This window comes from Ranitomeya variabilis, chromosome 6 (genome assembly GCF_051348905.1).
Source record: "Ranitomeya variabilis isolate aRanVar5 chromosome 6, aRanVar5.hap1, whole genome shotgun sequence".
NCBI lineage: Eukaryota > Metazoa > Chordata > Amphibia > Anura > Dendrobatidae > Ranitomeya > Ranitomeya variabilis.
The window spans coordinates 543,395,809-543,418,372 of record NC_135237.1 but is presented as its reverse complement, the minus strand read 5'-3'; the positions used below and the strand labels follow the sequence as shown (position 1 = coordinate 543,418,372).

Here is a 22,564-nt window from a genome sequence, read left to right as displayed (position 1 = left end):
CGTTCTGTGTCTGCCTCCTACATGACACTAAACTATGCTGGTGTTGGCTTGGTGCTAGTAGGAGGGTGTAGCCTGTAGAGAAAGCTTACTTTTTGTGTATTCTTAGTGTCGGCCTCCTGGTGACCGCAGCCGACAACCATAGCTCCTGTACCTTTTGCCCCAATTTAGTGACTAAATCCAATTGTTCTTTACCATCTGCCTTGCTGGCAGGATTAAGGTTTAGCAAGTATATTGTCCAATGCTGCAAGATCACGTGGCTAGTAGCAACGGCCACTATGGGCATAAGCCAATATGGTAGCCATTTTTAGACTTATCAAGCAAATACGAGTGCCCCCATCCAGTCATAACACTCTATCTCACAGTCTAGCAGACCCGTCTCTGCATTTAATTAAGTAATTCCGAACCAACTCTCACGACATCAAGTCTCAACCTGTTCACAAATCCATTTTAATTTGTAAAAGTTAACAACTCTGTTAAATCTCAGGTTGACTTCTTTTTTTTTTTATTTGCATAAAATTTTCCATTATATAAAATATAAAAACTAACAAAGTCCACGAGACATTGTGTATTATATACTGTACAAAAATATTTGCCTCTAGACCGTCGATATCTTCGGGAATATTCATTAAGAATTTCGAAGACCACGACAATAATGTGCAACGTAATAAATGTAGATTCAACCGTTTACATCCTTGGCCGATACTCCACACCACCGGCTCAGGCGAATTCTGCGAATCCAAAAGAGGCACGGAGGAACGAAACGCGTTGGGAGTCGTTTGTCCAGGCACAATCCTGGCTGACGGCACCAGTAATCACCATAGATTGCACAAAGTGGAGATTACAGCCAGGTGGGAGATGTTTGACCCCAGGATGTTAGTGGTTACATGAGACAGGCTAATGTTGAGGTGGGTACAGAGTGATGTCACCTCTCCTAATGATCCCGTTGGCACCGCTATAGATACAGCCCACAGTTTACAATTAAATAATTAAGAGATGCCGATTAACATGAAGGAGAATTAACGTCCATGAATTATTACTACAGGGAGGTTGCGGAACGGTTGGATTTAATGATCGCCTATGCCTAATCGTGAGATGTCATTTTCTGGCTGCAGGTTCCTTATATATATATACATTAGTGCACGTGAAGTCGTTCTGTAAGGATTCAGAAAATACTTTGCATCTCATCACAGAACCTAGATGTGGAACGTATCCGATCCCGCGCCCCGGCTGTGAGCGAGAAGCCGTCAGGACTCCCCTTTCGCGATCATTCTTCTTGTATGAATTGGGATCAATATGGACCGGCGATTACCCGGCCCGAGTCTGCGGTGGCACAGGTGCCGCACCTCATTGCCTTATTTTGTGCCCTCTGCGGGCAAGGTTAAGTGTTCAATGTCTGGATTCAATAGATCAGGTGTTTCGTCTCTGAGTATATGAGCGGGAAGATGACGGAACAGGCTCTGTAGAGGACGGCGCTGCCTCGGATTAGGGCGCGGGGTTTGGTCCACCAGGACTCGGCCTTGAAGCAGAAGTAGACGGCGTAAAAGGCGACGGCAAAGAAATGTCCAATGAGCAGCGTGGGTCTGGGGGACACTCTGCAGGAAGAGTATAATAGGGTTATTATAGTTATTATGCAAGGATGTATTAAATTTGCCTAGTTTGTGCTGTCCAACATAAGAAACCAACAGCTCACCCCACCTGTAATGGCTTCATCCAGGGGGCTCGACAGCTTGGGCAAAGCCTGTCAATGTAATCACGTAAGAGAAAAGCCGGCACGCCGTCCTTCTTGAGAAAGCATTTATTGTAACTTTATTCCATAAGTGCTAAAACCACCGAAGGAAGATCCTCAAACACTGACGCGTTTCGGACGTAAACATAGCTATAAATCTATGAATAAGGACATTTACTTCCGAAACGCGTCAGTGTTTGAGGATCTTTGTTCAGTGGTTTTAGCACGTATGGAATAAAGTTACAATAAACACTGAGTTTGCTAAACAATGACGGAATGCCGTTTTTTCTCATACTTGACTGTTTGTCCTTCCCAAGCAGCGGAATATAAAATTAATGTTCGTTACATGGCAGTCATGGCAATTTTTATGTCGTAATTTATAGAAGTTGGTTGCCCCTCCTAGTAAAGTGGCGTGGAGTCGGAGTATCGACTTATTTATGGTGTATGAGGAAAGAGGTGGATAGTATGGGGTCACTTACACAGATAAAAGTCCTACGGGGCCGGCGACACATTCTCCTCCAAGCTTGAAGTAGTTGAAGCAGGCTCGTCTCAGCTGGTACAGGGAATCTGAAGGCAAGAAGGCATCATATGGGAAACTAATGAGCAAATTATCATTCAATTTCAATGAGTTCACTGACAGATTTTCGGTTAACTAGGGGTCATCATCTACAGCTAGATGGAAGAACGTTTAATCATAATCACAGAAGGCAAATCTTTACTGTAACAGCAGTGCGACTATGGATTCTTTACTGTAAAAGTAATGCAACTATGGATTTTTTACTGTAAGAGCAGTGAGACTATGGATTATTTAGTGTAAGAGCAGTGAGATTATGGATTCTTTACTGTAAGAGCAGTGAGACTATGGATTCTTTACTGTAAGAGCAGTGAGACTATGGATTCTTTACTGTAAGAGCAGTGAGATTATGGATTCTTTACTGTAAGAGCAGTGAGACTATGGATTCTTTACTGTAAGAGCAGTGAGATTATGGATTCTCTATTGTAAGAGCAGTGAGATTATGGATTATCTACTGTAAGAGCAGTAAGATTTTGGATTCTTTACTGTAAGAGCAGTGAGAGTATGGATTCTTTACTGTAAAAGCAGTGCGGTTATTGATTACCTACTATAAAATCAGTGAGATTATGGATTCTCTACTGTAAGAGCAGTGAGAGTATGGATTCTTTACTGTAAAAGCAGTGAGGTTATGGATTACCTACTATAAAATCAGTGAGATTATGGATTCTCTACTGTAAGAGCAGTGAGATTACAAATTATTTAGTGTAAGAGCAGTGAGATTATTGATTATCTACTGTAAGAGCAGTGAGACTATGGATTCTCTACAGTAAGAGCAGTGAGACTGGATTCTTTACTGTAAGAGCAGTGAGACTATGGATTCTCTACTGCAAGAGCAGTAAGACTATGGATTCCCTATTGTAAAAGCAGTGAGAATATGAATTCTTTACTGTAAGAGCAGTGAGATTTTAGATTCTATATTGTAAGAGCAGTGAGACTATTGATCTCTCTGCCACATGATGTTGTAATGGTTGATTCACTACTAAAATTCAAGAAGGGTCTGGACGCTTTTTTGATAGATATATTTCAGATTATGGGCACTAGATTCTGTGATGGGGCATTGATCCAGGGAATTAGTCTGATTACCGCATGGCGTTGGGAAGGAATTTTTCCCCTAATATGGAGCTATTAATGTCTGCCCTATGGCGTTTTTCCTTCCTCTGGATCCACATGTTAGGTTATAAGTTGAACTTGATGGATTTAAATCTACCTTCAACCGAAAAAACTATGAAACTCATTCTGCCGGTGGCAATAGACAGTACAGCTCAGAGGCTATAGAAGGCAAAGGGGTGCGAAATACTTAATCAAACCCAATTGAAAAAAATGATTGTTAGCCTCAATGCATGTGTTTGAAGTAAAAAAAAAAATTGGGCCAAAGGTGGAGGTAGATGGCAAGCTTTGGATATTACAGGACTGTGAGTTGCCACATGTGATAGGGCATGTCACAAGTCATGGAATCAACACTGAGCGCCATTACAGATCAGTACAACGTGGCGGTTGGTGGCCACAAAAGATGGAAAATTATCATTTCTATGAGCCCATATCCCTCATCTCTGCCTCTGTTCCTATCACGTCCTGTGTCTCTGCGGTTCCCACTCACCATCTGTGGCAGCGAAGAGCTCGTACAGGGCCTGAGCCAGAACATTCACTACGAAGGAATGCGACTTCTTCCGCGACCAATAGAACTGCTGTTTGGCCTAAAAAATATTAGGACACAATATTAAGACGTCACTGTAGGAAAATCATTTACTTGTCATCAGTTTAGATTCTGTGCAAAAAAAAAAAGAAAAAAAAAATGTGGGAAGCCGCACATGACAGTACGGCTGGGAATTTCTTTGGCTTTTGCATAAAAATAAAAAATTCTGGTGTCACAAGGATGCCGGGATTGCCAAGAGACAACCCCCATCCTATGCAATGGATAAATGGGACAATCCTCCTCATTCCTCTTTCATAGAGTCTTGAGGTTTGTTGAAATCCAAAACAGTGCTGATAAATCCTGTTTAGAAATGTGATTCTCACCTGCAGGACTTGCGAGTGTTGGTTCAGGTCTGGCAGATCCTGTAGAAGATCCCTCCAAATCTTCACATCATTCAAGACGACGCTCATGCCTCCTCCGGTCAGCGGATGCCTCATGTTGTATGCATCTCCCAAGAGCAGAACTCCTGCACCCAACAAAGACGAGAGTCAATAGGCTTGGTCATCATGTCGGTCTGCCTAAGGCTGGAGCTATGTGGCAACTCGTGCCTGTGTGATATAAAAGTGCAACTGGCCACAACCCAAAAGTCGGAAGAAATCCAGCCCTGTTGCGATGGTGGCAGAGGGACATTGTAGCCACAAGTTACCACGTAGCTCCTGCCCTAAATCAACACTTGTGGGCTCTCACTTCATATAGTTTATATTCTAGGAAGCAGCATAAATCAATATCACCATCACTGGAGCTATGTAAATGCAGTCTTACCCTTTTTGTTGACAGGTGAAGGCGGGAGGAAGCTGGCCGGCATCGTCCTCAGTCGGTCGTTTTCAACAGCAAAGTGGAAAGGATCTTGTAAATGTTCTGTAGTAAAGGAACATTGCTGTGAAGGAGCTGTGACATATCTAGGACTGTGGTCCTCACCAGGGAGCTGTGATGTATCTATGACTATGGTCCTCACCAAGAAGAAGTGACGTATCTATGACTGTGGTCCTCACTAGGAAGAAGTGACGTATCTATGACTGTGGTCCTCACCAGGAAGAAGTGACGTATCTATGACTATGGTCCTCAGTAGGAAGAAATGATGTATCTATGACTGTGGTCCTCACCAGGAAGAAGTGACGTATCTATGACTATGGTCCTCAGTAGGAAGAAATGATGTATCTATAACTGTGGTCCTCACCAGGGAGTTGTGACATAACTATGACTATGGTCCTCACTAGGAAGAAGTGACTTATCTATGACTGTGGTCCTCACTAGGAAGAAGTGACGTATCTATGACTGTGGTCCTCACTAGGAAGAAGTGACATATCTATGACTATGGTCCTCTCCAGGAAGAAGTGACTTATCTATGACTGTGGTCCTCACCAGGAAGAAATGACGTATCTATGACTGTGGTCCTCACCAGGAAGAAAAGACGTATCTATGACTATGGTCCTCACCAGGAAGAAGTGACGTACCTATGACTGTGGCCCTCACTAGGAAGAAATGACGTATCTATGACTGTGGTCCTCACCAGGAAAAAGTGACATATCTATGACTATGGTCCTCACCAGGAAGTAACGTACCTATGACTGTGGTCCTTACTAGGAAGAAGTGACGTATCTATGACTGTGGCCCTCACCAGGAAGAAGTGACATATCTATGACTATGGTCCTCACCAGGATGAAGTGACGTATCTATGACTATGGTCCTTACTAGGGAGCTGTGATGTATCTATGACTATGGTCCTCTCCAGACAGCTGTGATGTATCTCTGACTGTGGTTCTCACTAGGAAAAAGTGACCTATCTATGACTGTGGTCCTCACCAGGAAGAAGTGACGTATCTATGTCTATGGTCCTCACCAGGGAGTTATGACTTATCTGTAACTATGGTCCTAACTAAGGAGCTGTGACGTATCTATGACTGTGGTCCTCACTAGGGAGCTTTGATGTATCTATGACTATGGTCTTCAACAGGGAGCTATGAGGTGTCTATGACTATGGTCCTCACCTGCAAGAACTGATGTATCTATGACTATGGTCCTCACCAGGAAGAAGTGACGTATCTATGACTGTGGTCCTTATCAGGAAAAAGTGACGTATCTATGACTCTGGCCCTCACTAGTGAGCCTTGATGTATCCATGACTATGGTCCTCAACAGGGAACTATGATGTATCTATTACAATGGTCCTCACCTGGAAGAAGTGACATATCTATGACTATGGTCCTCACTAGGGAGCCTTGATGTATCTATGACTATGGTCCTCAACAGAGAGCTGTGATTTATCTATAACTATGGTCCTCACCAGGGAGCTGGGGCAGGATGTTCTCCAGCATATATTCTTTCAGGTTCTTTGGCATTTCTCCCCTGATGTCGACAAGGACCCGGGTCTCGTTGGATGATATCTGGTAGATTAGGACAGGGCTGGGATTGGCCAAGACAAGCTCGGCGTGATTGGCTTTAAACTGTGGAGAGTCCTGGAATTGGAAAAAAAAAAAGTCAAATGCTTCAAAACTGGAATTATCATTTATCCAAAAGTTTTTTACTGAATGGTTAAAATAATGGAAAGTCAGAGTGCAGACCCCAGAGCAAACTATTAACATCCAGTGTGTTCTGGTTTAGGGGCTTTATTATTGATGTCCCGTCCATGTTTAATGAGGGAAAGCACCATAAATAATATGTACACTGGCATGTGAAAGTTTGGCCACCCCTGGTCAAAATTACTGTTATTGTTAAAGGGCGTGGAAGCCCCTGATCAGTTGTCCATTTTGCCCCAAAATGTCTAATTGAAATCACGTGTCAGTGACAAGAGCAGAACTGGATATTAAAGTACTGACCTTTAAAATGCACCCCACAAAATGGGAGGACACCGTGACCTGTCCAGAAATTAAGTCTTTTCTAAACTTGGAGAAAACACCATCAGCGACGACGGTCAGAGGCGCACGGATCTCCTACAAAATAGAGATGAACTATTAATGTGCCAGACCAACCACAAGAGGAACGTTATATAGATAGGTAATAGATATATAGATAATTGATAGACAGATAGGTAGGTAGATAGATAGATAATAGATAGATAAATAGATAGATAGATAATAGATAGATAGATAATAGATAGTTAGATAGATAGATAATATATTTATCTATCAAGCCCCCTCTAATGTACAGTATCAGGAACAATTGCACCTGATTTGAGCATCAGTTCTGTATTTTTCATTACAGAGCCCCCCACCCCCATCCTACCTTAACATCTCCAGTTTCTTTGTCCCTGTACTGGACTCCTAAAATGGTGTCATTTTCTTCAATTAATTGTAGCACAGTCCCCTCGATATACTGCGTGCTGCAAAACAAGCGAGAATTGTCGTGACTACCACCAGCGTAAGGCGTCATGTCTTACACAGCTATATACAAGTCGTATAAATTGGTCAGATATAAACAGGTGCTCATGAGAATGACCCAGTTCTGCGACATTAACATCTACAGACCGTGCTCTAAAAAAAATCTAGAGACATTTGTTCTCGATCTCCAAAATTAAAATACATTTTCAAACACTTGATTATGATCTAAAAAGAAAGGATTTACAAACACTTACTCGGTATCTCCCCCCCCCCCCCCCAACTGATCTACAGACACTAGTTGGTGATCTTGTGTTTTCAGAAAAAAATCGACCTGCAGACACTCGCTCGTGATCATCCAATCTTCAGACACTTGCTCGTGATCTCCAAAACACCCAATCTCCAAACACTCGTTGTGATCTCCAAAAACACACCGGTCTTGATTTTGGGATGGGGTGGAGTGTGGGACTCTCAATTGATTTGAGAAGCGTATGCCTCTTTATGATTCAGTAGTATCTTGCAAGTGGTGATCGTCCGTCACCCGTCCCGACCCAGCTTCGCCCACATTGTCAAAGCTGTACAAAATAACTCCAAAGTGCCAAAAGTTGAAAAATATTTTGCTCATCGGGCTCTTCATGTCTATGATCTCCAGAAACATTTGCTGTACACCAGCAAAACCTGATCTACACCAGATGTACAGACAATTGGTCATCAATAAAAACAAGTTATTAACAGATACCTCCCTGATCTAAAACCTCCCTGATCTACAGACATTTATTTGTAAACTCCCAAAAAAGTAATCCAGTAAATATCTGTTACCTGTCCCGGCTCTAGTGCCAGACTTTGCTCCCTTCCCCTATAGCAGGTTACTGTGTGCTACTCCACCTCTGATTACTACAGTAGCCTGGCAAATATCTCTGAGGTCACCACCCAAGGCCTTTGACGGCTGGCTCAGATGGCTGTGTGCTGCCTGAGTATTGAGGTGGCAATGCACTGGAGTTAAGTTACACATCCCTCTTGGTTTGGTTCATGCCAAATGTCTGATTAACACTTCAGCTTCTCCAGATTACTATCCAGCAACCAGCTGCTAATATCAAGCTCAATCCAACCATTCTTGGTGTTTCCACACCTTCACCTCTGCTGCAACAAGGTACTTGATCACGAATTCATCTCTGCTACAACTGGTGCTGTGAGCACCTTCAGTCTCTGCTGAAACAAGGTACTTGAGAAGGAACTCATCTGTGATATCCTTCGGTTGCCGCAACTTCTACTTTGTTATGTCACTTCTCAGCTATCCTGTTGCTGCTGCATCTCCTACTCTTCTTCTGAAGTCCACACATTTGGCTCTGCTTCATCCAGTGCTTCCTGCTTTGCTTTTCCGCATACCCTGCCGATCCATCTGTACTGATCCTCGCAGTTCCATGTGTCATTTGGCAAGTCTAGCTTTCCTGCATCTTTGTGTCAAGCCTGTGCTATTCACCTTTACCGAAGACTTAGTGAAGCCACCTCAGCAGGTGAGCCCATAAAAAAACACTAAAAAACACCTAATCCAAAGCCACCGATATCACATGATCTACCAACTAAATCTGCTAACTCTCATTCATGGCCTCCAAAAACACCAACATCTACAGATTCACTCTCATGATTTGGAGACACACGTGAGGGGATCGCAACAAAACCAGATAAGACAATAAACATTTGGTAGAGAAGAGGCTTGTACACCTACTTGGGTTCAGCCATGGCCATCTTGCGGAGCCCCATGATAAAGCGACCATGATGAAAAGCCCTGCCGCACTGCAGCTGCTTCTCCTCATTCATGGGGTACGGGATCTCCACTTCTGCTTTACTTTCTATGTCGTGAACGACGTATCCATGAACGACGTGGGCATCCACACCTTCTACTGCATCTGAAAGGAGACCACAATATGAGCGTCTACACGAATAAGGGGGCACTACTGTAAGGTGCCCCGGCAAAAAAAAATGCCTCAAACAGGATCGGAAACATTGAACATGATTCGTGCTTTTCTCACAAGTACGGCGTTATGATGTGACCGGATTCAGACCTGGCACCAGGTGTATGTGCCGGACTGTGTGTATGAGATAGATAGATAGATAGATAGATAGATAGATAGATAGATAGATAGATAGATAGATAGATAGATAGATAGATAGATAGATAGATAGATAATAGATAGATAATATAGATAGATAGATAGATAGATAGATAATATATAGATAGATAATATAGATAGATAGATAGATAGATAGATAGATAGATAGATAGATAGATAGATAGATAGATAGATAGATAGATAATAGACAGATAGATAATATATAGATAGATAATAGACAGATAGATAGATAGATAATAGATAGATAGATAGATAGATAGATAGATAGATAGATAGATAGATAGATAGATAATAGACAGATAGATAGATAGATAGATAATAGATAGATAGATAGATAGATAGATAATAGATAGATAGATGATAGATAGATAATAGATAGATAGATAGATAGATAGATAGATAGATAGATAGATAGATAGATAGATAGATAGATAGATAGATAATCCTAGTGCATCCTCACCCATCCCCTGCAGACTGTGAGGGTCCTCCCTCCTTATGTACTGTACCTGTATGCTTTGTTTTTTTAGCTCGTGTTTACTTGTAGTTGTCTATATTTGCCTCCTTTTCACATGTAAAGCACCATGGAATAAATGGCGCTATAAACATGTACTATAATAATAACTAGATAAATAGATGATAGATAATAGACAGACAGACAGACAGATAGATAGATAGATAGATAATAGATAGATAGATAGATAATAGATAGATAGATAGATAGCGGGGCGTGGCCTAGCGAGCGATGTGAGAGGACGTGCGACGGCTCTCTCTCCCCGCACCGCTCCTGTAATCTAACCTTGGAGGCGCCGCCGAACGCCGATACTGAGCAGGGGGGCACCACTAGACCCCTGCGGAAGGAGGAGAACACCGGAGGCAGCGGGCGGAAAGGAGCGGCGATGCCACGCCGAAAACAGTCAGCGCCGGCGGCAGGCGCGAAAATCCAAGATGGAGCCGTGGCTGAGGAGGAGGCGGCTAAAGTCAGCGCTGCATACCGCCGAAGATTGGAGGTAATCGCCCGGCTGGAGCGGTTTGCCCACACTGAGGAGGGGGGTGCCCTGCTGCTGGATCCTGAGGGGCTTGGAGAAGGGGAGACCCCGCAGAGGCAGAAGAGAGGAGGGGAGGACAATCCCAGTATGGAGGAGAAACAGCTTTCCCCAGGCAGACCTCAGGGAGTGCACAGCACTGACAGTGTGAACCCTGCTGCTAGCCCAGTGCTGACTGATGATTCTGATGTGCAACACCCAGGCAAGGGGGAACCAACACTGCAGGATATTTTTTCTGTTGTTATACACTGCAAATCTGCCCTGGCTGCGCTGAATACAAGGGTGGATGATTTAAAAGTTGAAATGAAGTCCCTTAACTCTGCTATGCGCAAGGTGGAAAGGAGAGTGGAGGTGGTGGAGGAACGTGTGGGCAGTGTGGAGGATCAGACTAATGAACTGCTAAAAAGAGAAAAGAAATATATCCAACGTATTGCAGAATTAGAATTTAAAACAGATGACTTGGAAAACCGTTCCCGCAGGAACAATTTGAGACTAATTGGGGTGCCGGAAAAGGTGGAGGGGAATAACCCTACTGAATATATTGAGGCATGGCTTAAGAACTCGGTGGGAGGCAAAGACCTCACAAATCATTTCTCGGTGGAGAGGGCTCATAGAGTCCCCAGCCGGCCCCTGCAACCTGGTTCTCCCCCCCGAGCTATATTGGCAAAAATCTTGGACTACCGGGATCGGGAAACTCTATTAAGGAAGGCCAGGATCAGTGACGGCTTGAGCATAGATGGAAATCGGATCTCCATATATCCGGGTTACTCGGCGTCGGTGCAAAAACTTAGAATGAAGTTTGGTGAAATCAAGCGGCGGCTCCGAGAACTGGACCTAAAATATTCAATGCTCTACCCGGCGAAGCTTAGGGTGGTGGCGCTGGATCGTGTTCACTTTTTTCAAGGTCCGGAGGAGGCTATGCATTGGCTGGATACTAATGCTAAGAAAATTGGCACGGACCGGAACCGCTGAGTCTGATTTTGAAGATCCGTGATTTCACTGGTTGTGCCTCTTTCTGGCCTTTGAGCGCGCCTTGTATTTTCTGACAAAATGCTCCCCAAAGTTAAAACATTGTGTTCGGCGGCGCAATGAATAGCTCTTATTGGTTGCGGTGGGAGGGGGAGAGAGGGATGGTAAAGGGCTTTGTTCTAGATTGTTCTAAGCGCTCTCAGTTCTCATATAGAGAAAGAAAGTTTGTTATATCTGAATTTTGTTGAGTTTCAGATGAGGGAGGTTGGTTTGGTTTGGTGGGAGGGGAGGGGGGAGGTGGGTATTGGTGGAGACCTGGGGGAGACTGTTCGTATATGTTGTCTTTATTTAGGAAATGGGAGGAGACGTTAAAATTGTAAGTTGGAATGTTAGGGGGTTGGCGGACGCTACTAAGCGGGCGGCAATATTTCAGTATTTGCTGAAACAGAGGCCCTCGGTGATTTGCCTGCAAGAAACCCATTTAGTGGAGGAAAAAGTTGATGTGTTACAGAAGCGATGGGTGAGCAAGGCGTATCACTCGACGTTCTCTAACTATGCAAGGGGGGTGTCAGTTTTAATTCATACAAATACTCCATTTGAGGAAATAGAGGTTAAAATTGATAAGGATGATCAGTATGTTCTTTTAATGTGTAAAATCTTCAACCGTTTGATTTGTATTGTTTCACTGTATGTACCCCCGCCTTATTCGGGTAAGAAGCTTCAGGAAATATTGGAGTCTATGAGAGGGTGGGATGGAGTTCCCCTTCTAGTAGTGGGAGATGTGAACAATATAGCGGATGATCACTGGGACAAGAGTAATCACGCCTCGTTGTGCAGGGACGGCAACAGTACCCCTTTTGGAAATTATCTTAGAGAAATAGGTTGGATTGACTTATGGAGGGTACGTAATGTCAATACATATTCTTACTCCTGCTATTCAACTACGTATGGCTCTATGTCTCGAATTGATGTAGCCTTGGGTAATGATGGGATGAACGAATTATTAAGTGGGGTGGAATATAGCCCTAGGATTTTATCAGATCATAGCCCAGTTCAGGTATCTTTGAAGTTATCAGGGCAGGCTGGATCGGGGAGGATGGGTTGGAAGTTTCACCCTTCTTGGTTGCAACGTTTGGATATGGAGAGGGTGGGAGTAGAGATAGAGGAGTTTTTTAAGATTAATGAAGGGAGCGCAGAAAGTCATGTAGTATGGGACACCATGAAGGCGTATTTAAGGGGTATACTGTTTCGGGACATTTCCAGACATAAAAAGAGGACTAGAGCACAGGATCAAGCGGTTCTGAAAGAACTGAAGGAAGCTGAGGCGGCGTTGGGGGCCCATAGCACTAAGGAGTCCCGGAACCGTATGAAGGTAGCTCAGCAGGAGGTTAATCAGCTACATCTAAAAAAGGCAGAAAGGTCAAGGGCTTTTCAAAAAGAAACTTTCTATTCAGAGGGGGAAAAGGTGGGACACTTACTTTCTGTAGTAACATCTGCACAGAGGTGCTCCTCACATGTCTACTCCATTAAAACTGAAGACGGGACGTTGGTTACTCAGGGGGAACAAATTCTGGAAGCATTTGGGAAATTCTACGGAAAATTATATACCTCTAGCGTGGGGAAAGGGTTTGAGGATATGACCAGGTATTTGGAGGGGATTGACCTGCCTAGGTTGAGTAAGGAGGAATGTGAGTCACTGGAGGAGCCGATAGGGGAGGAAGAATTGGGGGTTGCTCTGGCGGGAGTGGCTGGGGGTAAGGCTCCGGGGGCGGACGGCATCCCAGCTGAGATTTATAAGATTCTGAAGGACATTTGTTGGCCAAACTGGTAGGGGTCTGCAATAGTTCATTGGAAAGAGGGGAGTTACCTTTGTCGATGAGAGAAGCTGTGGTGGTGGTTATCCCTAAAGCCGACAAGGATCTACAACTACCAGAATCTTATAGACCAATCTCATTGCTGACTGCCGACATTAAGATTTTGGCAAAGGCCTTGGCGAATAGGCTGACTAGGGTGATTGACAGATTGGTTCACCCTGATCAGTCAGGCTTTATGCCCAACAAGTCAACGGCACTCAATTTGAGAAGGTTGTTTTTAAATTTGCAAATCCCTTCCGATAATGTCGGCAAACGAGTTGTGGTCTCCTTGGACGCTCATAAGGCCTTTGACTGTGTGGAGTGGAGGTATTTGTGGACAGTACTGGAACGATTGGGGTTTGGACCTACATTCATCTCATGGGTGCGATTGTTATACTCTTCTCCAGTGGCCAAAATAAGAGTGAATAACGCCTTTTCTGAAACTTTTGCACTGTCTAGGGGTACTAGACAGGGCTGCCCGTTGTCCCCGCTGCTCTTCGCCTTGGCGGTGGAGCCCCTTGCTGCCAAAATTAGAGGATCCCGGGAGGTGAGAGGTTTCCTGTAAGGGGATTTAGAAGAAAAAGTGGCGTTATACGCTGATATTTTGCTTTTCCTGGAAGATTCTGAAGGGGCCCTAGCTGGGGCGGAGGCCATTATTGAGGAATTTGGGAGTTACTCGGGCCTAAGAATCAATTGGGATAAATCCAATATGATGCTGATTGATGGGGAATATGGAGATAGTGAGTTGTGTGACTCCTCTACTAGGTTGCAGTCAGTGGATAAATTCAAATATCTGGGGATTCAGATGGCTCTCCCTTTGACTGGTTTTGAGGACCTGAACTTGGTACCACTTTTGCGGAAAATACGCACTAAAATCCAGGCGTGGAAAAAGTTACGCTTGTCGGTGATTGGTAGGATAAATCTTATAAAGATGATTGTGATGCCGCAGCTTCTTTATGTGTTACACAACTCTCCTGTATGGATACCAAGGGGCAGATTTCGGAGGATTAGATCTTTGTTCGGTGAGCTGATTTGGGGTGGGAAAAGTCCTAGATTTAAACAGGAAATTTTACAAAGACCTAAGACGGAGGGTGGGGTGGCACTACCTAATCCATGGCTATACTTTCTGGCATCACAGTGTCAGCACCTTAGGGGTTGGGGTGTGGAGTCGGGTGGGGAACGGATACCCTGTAGTCTGAGGATGTTGATTGGGTCAAGGGTACTGAGTGATGACCTGGAGGGTGGGCATTTCCGTGAGTTGGGTTCCAAATTTTGTACTATTAGGCTTATTCATAAAATTTGGGATACAGTAAAGGTCATTAGGGGGGGTGAGGGCACTTACCAGGTTCTCACCTATTTGGAACAACTACTTCCTTCCAGAATTCAGACAGATGGCGGGATTTCATATCTGGAGGGAGGCAGGCATATCCCGGATTAGCCAAATACTATATCAGGGCAGGATCAGGACTTTTGAGGCATTGCAGGAAGAATTTTTACTGCCAAATTCTGAGCTGTACCAGTATAGCTGCATCTTACATGCGTACCAGGCACAGTGTAAAAGCCCCGTCTCACATAGCGAGATCGCTGGCGAGATCGCTGCTGAGTCACAAGTTTTGTGACGCAACAGCGACCTCAGTAGCGATCTCGCTATGTGTGACACGTACCAGCGATCAGGCCCCTGCTGCGAGATCGCTGGTCGTGTCGGAATGGCCTGGACCTTTTTTTGGTCGTTGAGGTCCCGCTGACATCGCTGAATCGGTGTGTGTGACACCGATCCAGCGATGTCTTCACTGGTAACCAGGGTAAACATCGGGTTACTAAGCGCAGGGCCGCGCTTAGTAACCCGATGTTTACCCTGGTTACCAGCGTAAATGTAAAAAAAACAAACACTACATACTCACCATCTGTTGCCCGTCAGGTCTCTTGGCGTCTGCTTCCTGCTCTGACTGACTGCCGTAAAGTGAGAGCACAGCAGTGACGTCACCGCTGCGCTCTGCTCTCACTGTACGGCGGCTCAGTCAGAGCAGGAAGCAGACGCCAAGGGACCTGACGGGCAACAGATGGTGAGTATGTAGTGTTTGTTTTTTTTACATTTACGCTGGTAACCAGGGTAAACATCGGGTTACTAAGCGCGGCCCTGTGCTTAGTAACCCGATGTTTACCCTGGTTACCCGGGTGCTGCAGGGGGACTTCGGCATCGTTGAAGACAGTTTCAACGATGCCGAAGTCGTTCCCCTGATCGTTGGTCGCTGGAGAGAACTGTCTGTGTGACAGCTCCCCAGCGACCACACAGCGACACAACAGCGACGCTGCAGCGATCAGCATCGTTGTCTGTATTGCTGCAGTGTCGCTGTGTGAGACGGGGCCTTAAGAGAGGACCTGTGGAGATTCAGGTTGACCTTATGCTGGATTTCACTCTTACAGGGGGAGGCACGAAGGGGGTGATTTCGGGCATATACGAATTTCTTTTATTCTCCTTCTTAGTGGGACATCCTATTAAAGCGAGGGTGAAATGGGAGGCCGACCTGGGGGTGATTGATAACGAATGCTGGGATTCAATTTTGGAGTATGTGCCCAGGATCTCATTGAGTGAGCCTGGGAGGTTGTCACAACTATTTGTCATTCATAGGGCTTACAGAACTCCGAACATGCTATTCAAAGCTGGTCTGAGACCTAATTCAGAGTGCCCCAGGTGCTCGCAGACCGAGGCGGATATCCTCCATATGATGTGGCAGTGCCCCAGGTTGTCCTCCTTTTGGATTGTGGTACTAAATAGGGTGGGGTTGATATATAATTGCTCTCTACCACGGGATCCTTTGGTATGTGTGTTGGGTTATGTAGAAGAGGTTGTAACTGACAATTTGTATAAACTGGCTATTGCTAGACTGCTGTTTATTGCGCGAAAGTTGATTGCCAAGTTCTGGATTAGGGAAGAGCCGCCATCGAGAAGGGACTTTATGACACAAGTGGATCACGTTATTGCTCTGGAGAGGAGTATTTATCTTAAGAGAAACAAGATGGACCTTTTCAGTAAGGCTACTTTCACACTAGCGTTAACTGCAATACGTCGCAAATGCGTCGTTTTTGCGAAACGCCGCATCCAGCAAAAGTTTTTGCTGGATACGTTGTTTCGTCATAGAGTAACATTAGCGACGCATTTGCGACGCATTTGCGACGCATTTCCAAACGGTGAATGCGTTTGGCGGCGTTTGGGCGTATGGTAGCGGTCCGTCGGGAAAACAAAACGCTACATGTAACGTTTTTTGCTCCCGACGGTCCGCTTTTTCCGACTGCGCATGCGCAGTCGGAACTCCGCCCCCACCTCCCCGCACATCCCCGCACCTCACAATGGGGCAGCGGATGCGTGGAAAATATGCATCCGCTGCCCCCGTTGTGCGGCGGAGACCACACTAGCGTCGGGAACGTCGGCCCGACGCGCAGCGACGGGTTGTTCCCGACGCTAGTGTGAAAGTAGCCTAAGCTGTGGAATCCTTGGCTCGAATCAGCGTGATTTAAGTGACTTTGTTTCTGTTCTTGGACTTTTTGCCTACTCGGAGGAAATGTTGACGTATTGTCTTCCTTTTTCTGTATGGTTATGTACAATGTAGCAACTTGGGGTGGTTTTTGTCAGGTCTCTAGGGGTGGGGGGGAGAGGAGGTGGGAGTTGGGTTTGGGGTTTAAAAAATTTCTTAAAATGTAAAATACCTTGGTACACTGTTCACAGTGATGTAATTTTCATGTATCACATTTATAATGTTTAATAAAAATATCTGATTTAAAAAAAAGATAGATAGATAGATGATAGATAGATAGATAGATAGATAGATAGATAGATAGATAGATAGATAGATAGATAATAGATAAACTCCATATACTCAATGTTCCCTATTTGAGAGTGTGCTTTGCGTGTTGTTGGATAATAGTGGCAGTGGCACATATAGGAAGCATAAGTGATGATTATGTAATGGCCGGGGTTTATATCTATTCCCTACTGATGTTTCTGAGTTTCTAATTGACAAATTATAAACTTTAGGCTTAGTTTGGCTATGGAGTGTGGACTTCTAGCTGGGCTTTTTATTTTCATGTAAGGCTACGTTCACATTTGCGTTATTGTGTGTTGCGTCGGCAATGCATCGGCGACGCAGCATGCAAAACGCATGCAAAACGCATTGTTTTGTGACGCATGCGTCCTTTGCATGATTTTGGACGCAAAAAAAATGCAACTTGCTGCGTCCTGTGCGCCCAAAAAGACGCATGTGTCACAAAACGCAACACAACGCATGTCCATGCGTCCCCATGTTAAATATAGGGGCGCATGACGCATGCGGCGACGCTGCAGCGCCCGACGCTGCGGCGCACAACGCTAATGTGAACGTAGCCTAACTTCCCTGCAATAGCTGAAGGTTGCTCCGACATATGTTGGAGATGCTGTAAGTATATGTTGACTGTTCAAACCAAGCAAACCAAACACAAACCAAGCAGAAACTAAGGAAACCAAGCACAGACCAAGCAAACCAAGCACAGAAAAAAGCAAACCAAACACAAACTAAACAGAGACCAAGCAAACCAAGCACAGACCAACCAAAGGAAACGCCAACTAAGCAAACCAAGCACAGACCAAGCAAACCAAAAACAGATCAAGCACAGGTCAATCAAACCAAATACAAGCCAGGCACAGACCAAGCAAATCAAGCACAGATCAAGCAAACCAAACACAAACTAAGCAAACCAAGCACAGACCAAGCAAACCAAGCAAAGACCAAGCAAAACTTTTTTATTTTTGATAACTCTCTGGCCCCCTTTTAATTGATTCCCATTTTTATTTTACTCCCTTATCCATCCCTATGTATGTAAAGCAGTTCCGACCTCGCCAATACCAGAGTTGTGGCGTCATTACTTACCGCCAAGTCCAAGGTCCTTCAGGGCTTGATAGCCTCCAGGTTGCAGTAATTCCCCGACGATACGATCTGGTTCCTTCAGATCTCTTTCGATGACGGCCACCCTCCTCCCGTCCCTGGATAATACTGTAGCGAGAGCGGATCCCAGGACACCAGAGCCCACAATGACGACATCGGGACCATCACCCGATCTGCTAGCAGAAACTGTGGCGCCATTACTGACAGTGGACGACCGCAAGTTATTCTTAGTTTTCTTCTGCAAAAAAAAGGCAAAAATATCCCAAATATTAACTGCAGTTTCCTAATACCGCTCTGAGGTCCCGTCCATGTCACATTATTTCCCTGGGTATAGGATGTACGCCATCAGCGCTCCCAATGCGCTCGCTACATGTGTCCATATGGTTACAGCGTCATCTATAGGTCTGTGTGCAAGAGATGGCGGCCCGGACCCTGGCAGATTGTGACTCCGAAATCAAGGAAGGGATACGGGAATAATAGTGGCTCAGTGATTAGCACTGTATGGTGGCTCAGTGGTTAGTACTGTATGGTGGCTTAGTGGTTAGCATGGCATGGTGGCTCAGTGGTTAGTACTGTATGGTGGCTCAGTGGTTAGCACTGTATGGTGGCTCAATGGTTAGCATGGCATGGTGGCTGAGTGGTTAGCACTGTATGGTGGCTCAGTGGTTAGTACTGTATGGTAGATCAGTGGTTAGTACTGTATGGTGGCTCAGTGGATAGCACTGTATGGTGGCTCAGTAGTTAGCACTGTATGGCGGCTCAGTGGTTAGCACTGTATCGGTGGCTCAGTGGTTAGCACTGTAGCCTTACATCGCTGGGGTACTGGGTATAACAAGGACAACATCTGCAAGGAGTTTGCATGTTCTCTCTGTATTTGCGTGAAATCTAGATTGTGAGCCCCAGTGGGGACAGTGCTGGTAATGTCTGTAAAGCGCTGCACTATATAACTAAAATAAATGTACAAATAAAAACAGACACAAGGATTTATACATGGCACATGGGGTCACAGTGAGGGCTCACAGCAAAGGACAAACACTAGCGGGGTGCTGGAGGAAGGGAAAGGGGAAAGGAGGAAGGAAGCTGAAATAAGAGATGTAAACAGAAAATGAGATTGATACTAGATATGAGATTAAAGGGAACCTGTCACCACGTTTTTGGAAGATGGGATAAAAATAGCGTTAAATAGGGGCAGAGGTGGGCATTACATTAGTGTGCTTGTTATGCGTTTATTACCCACCTAAGTTGCCGAAATACCTTTGCAAAGTCTCCGTTTTCGCCTGTCAATCAGGCTGGTCTGGTCAAAAGGGCGTTGTCTTCCCCCAGATTTTGCGTAGTTTTCCGTTGGTGGCGTAGTGGTGTGCGCATGCCCAAAGTCCTGAATCCTCTGCCAGGGGATTTAAAAGAGCGCGCTGTTCGTTTTAATTGGTGATCGGTGGGCGCGGCCATCTTCCTTTGGCCGCGCGTGCGCAGAAGCGGCGCTCTGCTGGCCGCGGCTTCAGGAAAATGGCCGCTGGATGCCGCGCGTGCGCAGATGGATATCGCGGCGGCCATTTTCCTGAAGCCGCGGCCAGCAGAGCGCCGCTTCTGCGCACGCGCGGCCAAAGGAAGATGGCCGCGCCCACCGATCACCAATGAAATAACGAACAGCGCGCTCTTTTAAATCCCCTGGCAGAGGATTCGGGACCTTGGGCATGCGCACACCACTACGCCACCAACGGAAAACTACGCAAAATCTGGGGGAAGACAAGACGCCCTTTTGACCAGACCAGCCTGATTGACAGGCGAAAACGGAGACTTTGCAAAGGTATTTCGGCAACTTAGGTGGGTAATAAACGCATAACAAACACACTAATGTAATGCCCACCTCTGCCCCTATTTAACGCTATTTTTATCCCATCTTCCAAAAACGTGGTGACAGGTTCCCTTTAAATATGACTAATAACTACTGATGTGTGTACGGTTCTGTAACTAAAGCTGATTGGAACTGAATTGTTACAATAAATATATATTTTCTTAAAGCTACATGGAGAGAGCTGGCGGTAGACGAAGCAGCTTAGTACAGTAATCTCCGCAGACTCCTGATTTCTAGATTAATCTTCACTGTGAGAACATTATCCGCTTTCCGTCTCATTGAAACTCATTGACTAGAGCTCAGGACGCCGGTGATACTGCAGAGTATACAGAGTATACGAATATTCTGCACCGGGCACCACGCATGCGGTATAGACGTGTACACATAGTGTTCAACTGCAGAGATCTAGAGACTGACAGATAGATCTAGAATGATAGATAATAGATAGATGATAGATGGATAATAGAAAGATAGATAGATAGATAGATAGATAGATAGATAGATAGATAATAGGTAGATAGATAGATACATAGATAGATAATAGATAGATAGATAGATAGATAGATAGATAGATAATATATAGATAGATGATAGATAGATAGATAGATAGATAGATAGATAGATAGATAGATAGATAGACAGATAGATAATAGATAGATAGATAGATAGATAGATAGATAGATAGATAGATAGATAGATAATAGACAGATAGATAATAGATAGATGATAGATAGATAGATAGATAGATAGATAGATAGATAGATAGATAGATAATATATAGATAGATGATAGATAATAGATAGATAGATAGATAGATAGATAGATAGATAGATAGATAGATAGATAGATAGATAGATAGATAATAGATAGATAGATAGATAGATAGATAGAAAAAAGGAACAGCACAATAATTCACAGCGGGTGCCAGGCCTCCAGGCAAACAGTCTAATACTTGCCAAACTAAACAGAAGAAAAAAAAAAGGCTCAGGAGGAGCCGATACATTGCCCAGGATGAGTGGGGCAGAATAAAGTTTTTTCACTTTTTTCCACCTGAAACAATTGGAGTGCTGCCTTCATTTTAATTTTTCTTCTTTTTTTTCTTCTAGATAGATACATAGATAGATAATAGATAGAAAATAGATAATAGATAGATAGATGATAGATAGATAATAAATAAATAGATAGATAGATAATAGATAGATAGATAATAGATAGATAGATAGATAGATAGATAGATAGATAGATAGATAGATAATAGATAGATAGATAATAAATAATATAGATAATAGATGATAAAATAGACAGATAAATAATAGATAGATAGATGATAGATAATAGATAGATAGATAGATAGACAGATAAATAATATATAGATAGATAGATAGATAGATAGATAGATAGATAATAGATAGATAGATAGATAATAGATAGATAATAGATAGATAGTAGATAGATAGATAGATAATAGATAGATAATAGATAGATAGATAATAGATAGATAATGGATAGATAGATAGATAGACAGATAAATAATATATAGATAGATAGATAGATAGATAGATAATAGATAGATAGATAGATAATAGATAGATAATAGATAGATAGTAGATAGATAGATAATAGATAGATAATAGATAGATAGATGACAGATAGACAGACACTGTACATAGATGACAGCTGCTGCAGCCAGTGACAGATGTAACCCTGCTGTGTCCCCGCCATCTCCCTCTTACCGGCCTCTCCCCGTCCTCCTCCGCCTTCTCCACCTTCCGGGGCCCGGTGAGGCCCAGCACCCTGGCAGCGATGCCCCCCGCAGTGATGCCCCCCGCAGCGCCGTGTTTCGGGGTGCGCCCTCGGTAGCGGATGGCGGAGAGCAGCAGCCCCACAGTGCAGCCCCCCAGCACGGCCAGCAGCAGCTCCAGCCGGGGGGCGCTCAGCAGCTCGTCGCACTTCTTGTACACATAGGTGAAGGTGGCGACCCCCAGGAAGGTCCACATCTCGGGGAGCACAGTCGCCTTGTGCGTTATTTAACAGAAAGGAAAAATATAGAGAGAAAAATAATAAATAAAAAATAAATATTTAAAATGATTTAAAATATAAATATATAAAAAAATTCTGATTCCAAATGTAAATGTCTGCGGACGCAGGAGACGCGCTGAGCTGCCGCACACAGGTGTGAATTGGGCGCAGTGACTGCTCGCACCTGGAGGCACTGGGACTGGTTACATACGGGGGGGGGTGCGCTCGTCCCGTCACACAGAATCACCAGCTCTCCCGGCCATTCCCCCCCACACTCCTCCACAGGATGGATCCGTCTGCCCAATCTGCCAATCCCCGAGATACATGGTATCATAGGATGGACGAGAGGGGCGGAGCCAAATCTCAGCCTCAGCAGCACTCGGCGCTTGCGGTTGCCCGGCGACGAGAGCTCGTCACCTAATGGGGCGGAGTTTCACAGCACGCAAGGTCCTGAGCACCGCCCAATACTTTAC

The 22,564-nt window shown here is 44.5% G+C and overlaps 1 protein-coding gene across 2 annotated transcripts; it reads right to left on the bottom strand.

Moving 5' to 3' along the window:
• Positions 1-480: 480 nt before the first annotated feature.
• SQLE (squalene epoxidase) lies at positions 481-22,426 on the bottom strand. 2 transcript variants are annotated; one of them, XM_077271210.1, is made up of 12 exons: positions 22,276-22,426; positions 21,806-22,087; positions 18,206-18,458; positions 9,034-9,214; positions 7,216-7,312; positions 6,810-6,923; positions 6,278-6,449; positions 4,756-4,851; positions 4,317-4,459; positions 3,898-3,994; positions 2,206-2,293; positions 481-1,592 (listed from the first exon to the last, which is right to left on the bottom strand). In XM_077271210.1, the coding sequence occupies exons 1-12, from the start codon at positions 22,423-22,425 to the stop codon at positions 1,400-1,402; spliced, it is 1,866 nt and encodes a 621-aa protein (XP_077127325.1). In that variant the 5' UTR covers position 22,426; the 3' UTR covers positions 481-1,399. The 2 variants fall into 2 exon arrangements, with proteins under 2 accessions (XP_077127325.1, XP_077127326.1); XM_077271211.1 differs by lacking the exon at positions 22,276-22,426 and having other exon boundaries at positions 21,806-22,206.
• Positions 22,427-22,564: the final 138 nt, after the last annotated feature.